Genomic DNA, 13365 nt, shown 5'->3' with positions numbered 1-13365 from the left:
AGTAAGTTAGATACTAAATGTTAGTCAAGGGCCTGGTGAGCCAAGGAGGTTCTTATTTAAGGGTGTCCGTTACAGAGTTCAGGATTGGGGGGCTGCATATGATATAGTGACTAGAACCAAGCTGTTTTGTTCAGGTCTGATAAAAGCATTTATTCACAATTTGTTAAACATCAGAATGGTAAAGTATTGATTAGTTCAAGTTTTATCCAAATCTGTTTCACTGGGACCAGTAAGCATCATATTATGTTACCTCTGGTGGAAGTTTAGATTGTTAAATAAATAGAATTCAACACACATTGCTGCCAAATGATGCTGGTCCCAAGAAGCTTAAGGATAAGACTTGCAACTCTGTTTCAATCTCTCACAGCCAGAGACAAAGATAATCACAAAGAGCTTCACAGTTAGTGAAGAAATCTTGATTCTGTCATTACCTGAATGAAAGCATAATTCTGCCTTTAAACTGAAAAACTGAAAAAAAGAAGTTACATTTGAGTAACACAAATTTTCACATTTGGCCATCATTGTCTGAGAAATAGTTGTTTTTCTTCTACATTTTATCTGTTTTTTTCTGCATTGATGATAACTATGAATGTATCAAAACAGTATTCGTAATGAAATTGATCTTGATCTTTCTACCTGGCTTGTGTGGGATTTGTTTTAATAATGTTTCCTGTGTTTTAATGCTTGTTTGACCAAAAGTGCCGTGTTATGTTGTTGTTGTTATGATCATGGTGGTGATGGTGGTGGTGGTGATGGTGGCTGTCCCAATTGTACCACGTATGTCTAGCTTGTCGTAACTGGCTACTTCCTGTAATCTACACCATAGTAGTTCATACCCACAGATTTCTATTTTTGTTCAGATTTTTGTTGTAGTGATTTTTTTTTCAGATATTTATATTGTTTCAGTGATTTTGTCGTTTACTTTTTTCCTCAAATTTCTAAAATGTTAAAAAAAAATACATTCTTCATCTTCTTTATATTTGATGTTTGTTTATGTAGAAAATAACTTATGTTACACTAATTTTAGATATTTTTATCCTACTGCTGTTTACTAAATCTACTTTGACTATTATTTCATAAAGAATGAATATTCATCAGATGATATGTTTTTTTCAAAATTAGAAATCTTAAAGTTTTGTTACTTTCATTATAGTGTATACTTTATTTCTAAAGGTTAAAACCTCAGAGACTTCATCTGTTTTTAGAAGTGTTACGTAGATGCTATCTGGCTGTAGCCACTACATAGATATAAGTGACATGTGGTGACGGCTACATCTCAAATGTCCAAGGCTCCACCTGGCAATGGCTGCTTGATCATAACAGAGACTAACATAACCGGTCGTTTCTAATTAGGCTGAACCGTACTTATTCTAGTGAGAAGAGCAAACGTCGCACCAAAACAATAGCCAACACGATTGAACCAACTTGGAACCAGACCTTTATATACTGCCCAGTGAAGGAATCCGATATGAGAGATCGCCTCCTTGAGATTACCGTATGGGATTATGACCGAATTGGAGCCAGCGACTTTCTAGGGGAGGTAACTGCGTCTTAACCAAATCTCCTGGTGGTGAAGATAACATTGTGCATGTTTTCTTTCAGGTGTTTCAAATTGGTAATGTCTTGGTGAGATTTATGCTTGATTTCTAACTATAATTACTATATGACAGCCATATATCAATTCCATGCATACCGTATTTCCTCTATTAGACGCCCGGGCTTCAATTATTTCGGACAAGCCTTTGACCCGGCGTCAGTTAGAGGCCTGAATCATCACGAAATGGAAATATTATTATGTAATTAAGGTCCCAAAAAGGGATCATTAATTGTATCAATTGATCGACCCGGCGTCTATTAGAGGCCCGGCGTCTATTGGAGGCCGGGCTTCTATTAATACCCCCATATGTAATTTAGGTCCCAAAAAGGGATCATTAATTGTATCAATTGATCGACTCGGCGTCTATTAGAGGCCCGGCTTCTATTTTTTGCACTGAACAATTGACCCGGCTTCTATTAGAGGCCCGGCGTCTATTAGAGGAAATACGGTACATAAATGAGTAAGGCACTCCTAATTTCCCTGTATGAATGAATGTTTCTTCCGTAAAGCTGCACCTGGTCCATTATACAATAAATAATTTGCTAATGATCCCCTGGCATTTGATTGGCCAACCAAGCATATTTGTTTTTGTAACTTAAGGTTCTGTAAACTAAAACAATTAGGCAACACCCATCAAGGGACAACTGTTTCCTGATTGGCTGATAATGGAATGGGCGGGGCTTGTTTCACGTTGTTGGGCTGAATGATGTCACTGATTTGGTAAATTTGTCTACAATTTTTTTGTTTATGATAGATAAGCAGTCTGTGAAATTATTATTCTTTTTTAAAGTGATGGGAGTTATAAACATAAAAAAAACTGTGTGCACTCTTTGCGTAAGTCTGCTATGCTACACCAGTTTATATCTCCATAAATGCATATGAATATTTGGGTTTGTTCATAAATAAGGCGGTGCCACAAGATGGGAAATAATATGATGTGAAGGCGTAAATGCTAACAAAGATGAATTTGCTTTTGTTATTTGAAGTAAATAACTGCATGGGTACATTTCTGAACAGAAGAGTACATCCTAAAATAATTAGGTAAACAGTGCTGTCTGAGATCACTGTAAAATGGACAAACAAAACTGAGTGATATCCTCATTCTTCTTCAAGAATTCAAGAATGAACAATATATTTCATATCTAGGAATATATAAATGTCTTCCTATTGATAAAAGTCATGACCCGAACAGAGAAATTGTGAAAAAAACATTCTAAAAAACTTAAAAATTAACAACTGATACTATATGATATCCTTCAAACCTGTTATTAACCTTAATAGTCTGGACCTCGAAACTTACAAATAGTATCTAAATATATCTGAACATCGACGTCGTTACGCCTTTGCTTAAATTCACCCATGAATGTTTGGATGCAACTTGTTGATTATTCCAAATATAACCAGAACCGTAACTATCGTGAACATTTTTTTAACATGCTTTACTCTCTTTTGATCTTCAATTGCCCCTTCTTGTAAAAGGCGACTAACGGGATCGGGTGGTCAGGCTCGATAATTTCTCAGACGGCCGTCATATTGCTGGAATATTGCTGAGTGCGGCGTTAAACAACAAACAAACCAACCAACCTCCTCAGAATATGATGCCAGTTTATACAATCTGTTTTGAAGGAAATTGATGGTTCTGTCAAGCGATATTATATCATCTTCAAACGATAAAATATACAAATTAAGAACATCAAACTAATACATCTTTGGTCATCCGCACTCAGAATTCTAACATATAATTAATATCAAAAGAAGACAAAAATGCAGACAACTGACAGCCCTGACTGACTCCAAACAGGCAATCAGAATATGAGTGCAACCCTGCTCAAGTGAAACATATGATTTCAAGTTTTTATGCATATTATGAAGCAGCCCTTTGAAAGTACCTAGAGTTTATATAAAAGACATTTTCTTGAAATGGAATCGAAAGCACAATAGTCCAGCTGTAATGTTTTGTAGTAATACCTCTATTAAGAATCTTGCCGTTCCATTGGTTAATGTAATGAAACAATACATTTCAATGTAGACCCCCGAATCATGTGACTTTGAATATTGACTTGTCACATGACCAGTATTGATCTGTCATGTGATGAATATTGACTCATCTGCTGGAAACAAGATGGCATCTGGTTCTAACATTTCACAGTTCTCAACTAGGTTATTGTAATGAATCAGGACAGTTTAAGTACTTCATAAACTTTACAGTGAATTATAACAAAACGAATGATTACTCTTGATGAGGTCAATATGAGAAAAAAAGGACCCTCGGACCCAACCCCTTCGGCAATCTGACCGGACCTGGGCCTACAGCCTCACTGAAGTCAGACCACCTCAGGGGTTGGGTCTCTGGGTCCTTGTTTTCACATACTTTTATGTCTGAAAGGAGGAAATAAACAATCATTTAGGAAAAGTATTTTTTTATGTAAATGTAGGGTTCGTTTCATTTTATCAATTTATTTCTTTGTTAAGTAGTTTCCCTCTGGGACTGTCCACCATGATATGACTGACATACATTTTTTAGGCCAAAATCACTTTTCCATCACATAAATGTCGGTTCAGATTGATAAATGGCTGTCAGTAGTATTATCAATGTACAGGTGACTATGACACATCTGAGCTAAGGACATTATCCTGTATAAATCTTCCATGGGTATATGCTTTGCTTTACAGCTTACAGCTTACAGGCTTAATCTTAATCTGTGGACCTCTCTATTGCATACCGGTGCATATATACCGGTATTATCTGGGCAGAAATCTCTATATATACTGTATGTCATTGTACAACATGCCCTATTGTTACCATGAATTACTACACATACTGTACATAATTGTACAACATGCACTATAAGTTACCAATATATTCTACATATTAACTGTATGTCATTGTACAACATGCCCTATTGTTACCATGAATAACTACACATACTGTACATAATTGGACAACATGCATTATAAGTTACCAATATATTCTACATATAAACTGTATGTCATTGTACAATATGCAAAACCACTTATACTTAATTAATCATACTTTACATGTTTGCAATATATACATTATGTCTTGTGCATTAAATATGCCCCTTGATACATTTTGATACATATTGTTGACATTAGTATATAATACCTTATATATGCACTGAATGTATCACAATATTGATGTGAATAGTGAAACCTCAAGCTGACTAAAGGTTGAGGAAACAGTATTGATGTATTATTTATAGTTTTGTGCTGTTATAAATGGCCCCCTCCAGTCTTACACAGATAGGAAACAAAAATTAAAAACATTCTGTATCAATGTGACTTGTATGGTGACCTATATTGGGACACATAATTTTGTTACACCTCCAATCAGTATACCCAATATTTGCTCTATATACTGGTATATATATCTATATACTATACCTTTGATGGCTGTGTTATATACATATACCCTCCACAGCTATGACATTTAGATACACTATACTTACCGGTATGTGTATACTGTTTATTTTGTTTGTTTGTTTGTTTGTATGTTGTTTAACGCCGCACTTAGCAATATTTCAGCTATATGACGTCAGTCTGTAAATAATCTAGTCTGGACCAGACAATCCAGTGATTGACATCATGAGCATCAATCCAGTTAGTCGCCTCTTACAACCTCTTAGTCGCCTTTTGTGGCAAGCATGGGTTGCTGAAGACCTGTTCTACCCCGGATCTTCATGGGTCTTTTATATATGTGTGCTAATTTATACCATATGCAGTCATATATCAATGCACACAGCACAAACACTCAACATGTGCAATAGCCTAGACTTCCAACTTGCTGCCTCATGCTTCTGATTCACTGACCTACACATTCAACAAACCATTCTTACAGGTCCTAATTAACATTACATCATATGTATATTACATAGAGGATACTTGGTGCATTTTGTCAGAAAGAACCCTGTTAACTCATCTAGTAACCTGATTAAGATGACTTTTCTTGAATGGAACAGCTACGTCACTATGACTACTTCACTAGGTATACATTCACATAGTCAAAGGCTGTTTCTCTCTACCCATGATTCATTAATCCAGAAACAAGTGAAGATCTGTGTTAAAATTGGTCTTCAGCACGCCATGCTTGTCGTTGGAGGCGGCTTACGGGATTGGGTGCATGTCATGGCATCCCATTTGTGTAGATTGATGCTCATGATATCAATCACTGGAGTGTCTGGTCCAGACTAGATTATTTATTGACCGCCATCTTGTAGTTGGAATATGCTGAGTGTGGTGTTCAACAAACAAATAAACTGTGTCCAGAATACGTTTTTTCAAGGAGGATTTCACTTGGAATGGTCCCACCAAGACTAACAAGGTTTCACAACCAGTCATATATTATAAATATACCATAGCATTTATTACATACCTCAGGACATCATGACATTGATAAGATACATACATGTATTTTAGGTATCTACTGAAAAATTCACATGTTTTGCATATATTATTACATGGTCATTAATCACATTATGCAATTTGTTCTGTTATGCAACATGTTACCATTTAATGGATTCTGTATTTTTCATTTCTCACAAATATCATCCAGTGATATATCCCAGCTTCCATTTAGATGTCACGAATGTTATCAGTGGTCATGCCTGGTTTTATTAGGTTCTGATTGATCTCACTGCTGCTAACCTTAATGATGAACCATACTGGTACCAGCTTGGTCACCATGACGACGCCAGCATACCACTCCCAGCATCATCACCTAGAACCGTAAGTCTTGCTAAAAAAATCGACTAAAAGAGAGAACTCAGAGAGTTTCCTTTTGACTTAACTGGTCTGTCACAAATAAAAATGGAGATCGAAAGAATTCTGTTTCCTGTTTTGTGATCATCTATTTTTTGTGTTGTTGTAATTAATATGTTTTATGTTGGACTTGTCATGAATGTAACATTTCTCACAATCCACGTTACTGAAAAATGGGTATTTTGCTGTTTAGAAAACATCCCAAGATCCTTACGACCTGAAAGCACATCTGTCCCCACCGGTGAGCACTCGCGGGCTGAGTGACAGCGATCTGTCAGAGCTGGACTTTGACGATGGCATAGGCGTAGTGCAAGGTATGGTATAATGGGTCCTCAGCATCTCCATACACAGTAGAGATCTAGCACTCCAAACAGCATGCACTATGCAGAAGTCGTAATATATACATATCTGTAGGTATGGTAAAGACATGATTTTATCTTATCCTGACTCATATTTATTGCTTATCTCTTCTCATTTCCGAGTGTCAAAACTCATAGTGGAAACTTCCTGAACTGTGTTCCCGGAGAACAGAGAAAAAATCTCACCCAAATGCACCCCTGGTCCACGCAGGTACCACTTATCATTCTCTCATTTTCGTGCCAACTGAGAGTTTGGGGAAAACTTTGTAATCCGAGCTGTCCTGTCAATTTAATCTTAAGACTCTTTTTTAACTTTTGGCTTAACTTTATTAACAAGAATTTGCCTAAAATATTTCTTAGTTCTTAGCTTGACTTCATCAAGGAACAGCACTTTCTTCAGCGGAAGATAGAGAGCTTGACTTTCTAGGAGAAGTATTTTCTGATCTTCCTCCATTGCATTATATCCCTACAACGGCTTCCCTGGGCAGCAGCAGTATTGACAGCCTCATTAACGCACAACCAAACCGAAAGATGAAGTCTTCAACCAAAGAAGAACCTACTGTCGTTAGCGATTCTACAATGAGGTGCCAACACATCTATGTTAACATCATCACCACAAAGCACACTGCTTAAGCTAAGAAGGGATGCGGGAAGGGGTTAAAAAAGTCTACTTCGAAGTAGCAGAAGTCGACTACCTTCACGCAGCCCCAAACCGCGGGTACACCCCCAACATCTCAGAAGCATCCTCATATTTGGGATCAGTCTTTCATGTAGCAACCAATCTGTACACAGATGCAGACATTCGCAAAATAGGTGTGCGCAGCTCCCAGTGTTCAGCAGACTACAACATTTACACAACCTAATGTCTTACAGCAGGATGCGATAGCATCATCATTTAGGGACTCTGATATAGTGGCCAGTGTTATGCAGCAAGTATTACTTGCATTAGCAGGAAGTCCAGGGCTAAAATTCTCTAAATGGTCAAATCTTCTAAGTCCTCATTCAAAGCATGATCATCCAACTGGAACATATGGAACGTAACAAAAATAGCTTCACAAGACAAGGATATTCCATCAGCTAAAGCAGTCTCCCTAGCTATTCATAGTTCGAAGAATTTAAATGATGACAAGTGGAGAGTTTTGACCAGTCCGCAATATCCAAAGGATTTTCAAGCCCTTTTTCAAGGGATACACTTACAGAAGTCTCCAGAATGACCATTTCATTCTGGATGAGAGCTGTCACTCTCTGGGCATACAGAGCAGCCAGTTGGGATCCTCCATCAGCCTCCGGTCCTCATGAAGTTAGAGCTATAGCATCTTCTTTAGCACTTCACTGTAACTGCTCTATCCCCACAGTCATGAAAGGTTGTTTCTGAAAATCAGACACAATCACACAGCCAATCACTATCTCAGAGATTTTGCCACAGAAGACGTGGCTGGCATTCATCAATTCAGACCCCTAGTAGTTACACAGCAACTGACGATGCCTACCAGATGTTGATGAAAGATTACTCCCACCCAAAGATCATGGAGACATCAGGTTACTATTTCATAACCAACGACAGACAGTCCACGCCCTCTGTTTTACTATGTTATTCAGCACATGAGTGATGAACGATTGTGTTTAAGATTATTGCTCTTCTCTTTCATGATGATCGTTCAATGTAAACAAAGATCAGTATCTTATGTAAGCCTAAAATATCCAAGAAAAGGAAGGTGGTACCCCAACAGAAGAAGAAAAACAACACAGAATATCAACCACCTTCCCATGGGATACACATACATGGGATCACACATACAGGTGGAACCCACCGCCTACTGTGAGATTTTTGCAATTAGTATGAGTCAGGAAAAGATCAAATATGTATTTTGGGGGGTAAAAATATTATCAATACTTATCCTGACTCGATACACATGAGTTCCCTCCCGGCCATCCCCTCTCTCCACTGATGTGTTTTCGGACCATTAAGATGGAGAATAAGAGAGAGTGACGAGGTGACTGGTCATGTGTCGCCGTTTCGCCTGCGCAGACCAGGGGTGCATTCTGATGAGATGTTTTTCTGTTTTCTGGGAACACAGTTCAGGAAGTTTCAGCTACCTTTCACTAACCAATTAGTATGGGATAGGATAAGCATAAATGATATTTTTACCCCCCAAAATACATGTTTGTTACCTTCGTTGAACAGTAGTATTGTAGATGTAGATATTTTGTACTGAATTGTAGCTTCAAAGACAGTTACTTTGTTTGAAGTACCTAATCAACTGCATACATTTGTTTTCGTATTTTGTATATTTATATAAAACTGATAAAATATTTATGTTATCTGGTACCTTAATATAAAACATTAAAGCCAGAGAATAAGAAGTCTCAATTGTCTGCCCAAACAGATTCCATTGGGCATAAAAGGCAAAATAGTGGTGAAAATTATATCAATGAATCACTTAAAATCAGTGATGACATCAGAAGACACCAAATGAAATATTATTCTTCGTCTCTTAGGTGAAGTTTCTCCAATGTTTACAGTTTTAAGCCCTTTTTGTTTGAAACATCTGTAATGTTCTGGCCTTATCCCTGTTCTGGGCCCACTTGCACAAAGCGATCTTAGCGCTAAGATGACCGTAACTCCCATACTTTAACATAGGCTTACAATAGTCATAGCGCTAAGATCGCTTTGTGCAAGTGGGCCCTGGTAATATAACTTGATATCTGCCACTTGTTTAGCAGATTAACTGGTTAATCTATAGATTATGAAGTAGTTGGATGATGCAGACTTGTCCCTATTTCCTTAAACTTCTGTTTATGAAGTCGGCATTACTTATTTGCTTAGTATCTATTCTTTATTAGTGTAGCTATAGATAGTTATGTTTCCTTGGGCTTGTAAGATAGATATCTAGACATCTAGTTATGTTCCCATAATACTGGCAGTCATTTGTTAGTAGTTCTAAGTTGACACCTAGTTCGCCCATAGTAATAGCAGTGTAAAACTATATCCCTTGGAGCAATAGGGTAAGTACCCTTAGCAGTGACCGATTATGTGTATTAAATATATACAATGTAGCAAGAATGAAAATAGTTTCCATGGTATCCACTAGGTGGCGGTATTGGTCGCAGTGATGGTGCTAGCATTAGTTCAGTGGGGAGTTCGTGTAACACTCCCCCAGGGTTAGATGAACTATCCGATGGGAATGATCAACGACATGCATGTCACCATGGTGACTGCGAGTCCCCACCCAGTACACGCAGACGAAGCGGAACAGGTAGCCAATCAGTGCCGCTCTCTATGTCACGTGATCCCACAGTAGTTGCTTTTGTTGTCTCCATTGCTAGTCAGTATGTAGACGTCAAGTACGAACAGTATTTATCAAAGATGTGTGAAATCATTAGTATTCTATCCTAATGAAGATCTTCAGTGTTCTAACAGCATGTCAGTATGTAATTTGTGGAATATGTGCAAGGACATTTTATTGGAGTGTGTAATTTGTTCATTTCTTGGCTGAATCTTTTGAAGTACATTTAATAATCTTAAATGTGTCTTGCAACATGTGACCACCATCCTGATACATCCGGTGGTTGTGTAGTGTAGTTTGCTACCAATGTGTACTGTTCCTGTCCGTACCCTCCCTTGGTGTTAAGACAGTTGTCAGTCTATACCCTATGTTTTTAGTATGGATAGTAATGGTAGCATATATACTAGTATACAGGTAGGGTCTTTTCTCATGTTGCTGCTGCATTTGTTTGCAGAAGTCATGGCTGTGATATACTTGTGGTGTCAACCTAAATTGTATACAGTAAACTATGTTTATAACGAACATGCTTATAACAAACTGACAGATATAACGAACTGTTCTTTTGGTCCCGGCCATTTGCCATATAGTTTATCATATAAAGTTTATCGATATAATGAACAAGCTCGTAACGAAATAATTCTTGAGTCAAGCTCCTCACGTGTCACCAGTCTGCCTATCAAAACATACGCGGCCAGGCGCGGCTGTTCAGAGCGTCAATAAACAACTGGAGGCAAGTGATTTACTTTTAAGCACTGACACCTTGTCCTCAAATTACTACCTCAATTAACAATAGTTAAACAGTGATTGAAGTGGACATATTCTGTACATGTACAGTGCACGCTTTTGTTATTTATTGAGTAACATGTCACATGACTTGATAAAAGATGTCTGACGGTCGAAAGGCGTATAACGAACGTCAGATATCATAAACTAAAATTAGTGGTCCCTTTGAGTTTGTTATAACCATAGTTTACGTAGTTCACTTAACACACAAGAATTCAAATGAATCATAACAGTTTCTCCTCAATGTTACACTGAATCATCAACTGGAGTGGCACTAATAAGTTCCTTTTATCACTACCTATAAGAAATAGGGGGGGGAGGGCACTCGAGATTACAAGAAAGTCCAAAGTTAGGAAACAGTATGAACAAGAATGGAGAATTTGATTAAAAAATGAAAAATTCTCAGGAAGTGAAATCAGTTGCATGGTTTGGCCCACGGTATGTTTTTAATATGTAAATCCTTTGCATGTGTTACCATGGAAACTGTTTTCTTTTTCAGCTGTTTTATGACCATGTACTGTTCGTATTTGACGTATTAAGCTAGTTTTAGAATCACTCAAACATTTTTGATAAATCACTTTTCATAAGCATATAGAATTATTGAAAAATAATGTTAGAGATTTCAGATCTGCAGCTTCCTGCTTGAAGTGCTAGAGGACACCTTCTTTAGTGCTGTTTTTTTTATGTCACATCAAAAGAATTTACATTGGTTTTGTGCACCACGTTAATGTGAACCCTTTTTTCTGCACAGAATAAATTGACACACATACCTATCTAAATAATTCAGTTACAAACAGCAGAGAAACAGCACTGCTTCTTGTTTTACTAGTGGATAATCTATGCCTGTGTGTGGGGCGGTCGGGTAAGCGTTACAGCGTTCACTCGTCACGCCGAAGACCCGGGTTCGATTCCCGACATGGGTACAATGTGTGAAGCCCATTTCTGGTGCCCCCCCCACCATATTGCTGGAATATTGTTAAAAGCGGCGTAAAACCATACTCGCTCACTATGCCTGTGTGACACAGTGCTACATTGCCTTTAAACTGTACAGGTCACTCAGCATTATTGTCTCACATGCACTCTGTAGTTTATTACTTATAGCACACACAAACTCCGGTCTGCCACATTTCTCTGAGACATACTAGTAATAAGGATCAAATATGTCTGCAAGTCTTCAAATCAAAATGCTGCCATGTCTGAATCACCAGACCAACCATAGAATAAATACGAGTGCTTGCCCTTGTTCTGTAAAGTGGAACAATCGGTGAAATGTTGACATCCAGAAGGACATATACACAGGAGAGAGTAAAAACTTTGTATCACACAAACCTACAGAAGATTAACAGGTACTCAATAGATTTAAGAAAAGACTTGAGACCAGTCCAAATTTTTTCATTGCATCACAGATCAGCCTAACAGTTTTTACAATGATTGAAAGAACCCCCGAAACATGAAACATCAACCAACTGTATCAATCATATATGTTTGTATGTTACAAGGGAATCTACTTGCTCTGACGACTCATCAGTTAGAGTGTGGTAATGATAGATCAGAGCTGACTGGTTGCTGCCCAAATTCATGTCAGTCAATTTGGCAAATACATTGTGATACTTCTGAATTATCAATAATTTGTTATTTGAACGAATTAGTTAGAACAAAAAGTAATATAATAATATTAATATACAGTGTATGTGTCTATTTACAAGTATATGCATCTTTATCTAATCTTAATTTGACTCTTGTATGACAGTTATGACCTTAATTTCCAATGACATGGTCTCCTGTGTTCCAACTACCATATTCGACGTAATAAGCGCCCAGGGCGCTCTCAAAATTAGAAATAGGTGGCTCTTATTAGAATATTATTTTGGTAAAAAAAACAGAGTTGAAAGATATTTTGTGGTTGATAGTGACAGCCTGAAATGTTAATGTACGACAGATAAATTTTTCCAGAATTTAATTGCTCATAACTACATGTAAGGGTGCATATAACACATGAGTGTGTATTATACGCGAATAAATAAGTCTTGTGTACATTGATTTAATTTTTCAAATTCTCATAAAAATATCTTTCAAGAGAGATAAAGTAATTGGTCTGGCCTTTTCAAGATAAAAAGGGACAGACTGCAAAAAGCATGTGAAATTATCTTTAACATGTGCTTGTGGTGTGAAGTTGGGTGATGAAGTTGTGGACCTGTTTGTCCGACATTTTGTCTTGGTTGTAAATGTTAGTGGTAGAGTTGTGTTGCCACACTGTTAACACTGTGCCTCATTTAGATAGACATCAATCGGTCAAGACCGTGGCGACCAGATGTTTGTTGTTTGCCCTGTGATGTCTGGAATGGGACATGATTGAATTTGTTGCTAGCGTAAATTTGAAAAACAACTGCAGGGTTAAAAGTCTAGTTCATCAATGTTGTTGTGAAATTATAAGTTTGTAAGAAAAGGTCTGTGGCCAGTTTGAAATTGTCACTACAAGACAGTGGCAAACACTGTAATATATATCTTTTATCATCCAAATTGTCACAGAACGTCGTTGTGATACAGTTACATATCACAA

General features: G+C 37.4%; 1 protein-coding gene across 10 annotated transcripts in view; it reads left to right on the top strand.

Annotated features, from left to right (window-relative positions):
• The window catches only part of LOC124148564 (regulating synaptic membrane exocytosis protein 2-like), an 84373-nt gene that overhangs the window by 57059 nt on the left and 13949 nt on the right, over window positions 1–13365 (top strand). For 6 of the 10 annotated variants that reach the window (XM_046519747.2, XM_046519738.2, XM_046519730.2 and 3 more), the window contains 4 exons: window positions 1354–1540; window positions 6236–6343; window positions 6570–6690; window positions 9828–9992. In XM_046519747.2, coding sequence (XP_046375703.1) covers window positions 1354–1540; window positions 6236–6343; window positions 6570–6690; window positions 9828–9992 — 581 coding nt within the window. The remainder of the gene's footprint in view (window positions 1–1353; window positions 1541–6235; window positions 6344–6569; window positions 6691–9827; window positions 9993–13365) is intronic. The other 4 variants (XM_046519797.2, XM_046519784.2, XM_046519722.2 and 1 more) reach the window with 2 other exon arrangements.

This window comes from Haliotis rufescens, unplaced genomic scaffold, assembly GCF_023055435.1.
Source record: "Haliotis rufescens isolate VD_foot unplaced genomic scaffold, xgHalRufe1.0.p SCAF_1, whole genome shotgun sequence".
Classification (NCBI taxonomy): domain Eukaryota; kingdom Metazoa; phylum Mollusca; class Gastropoda; order Lepetellida; family Haliotidae; genus Haliotis; species Haliotis rufescens.
Note: the sequence above shows the minus strand (reverse complement) of the source record. Positions and strands in the feature narration are given on the sequence as shown.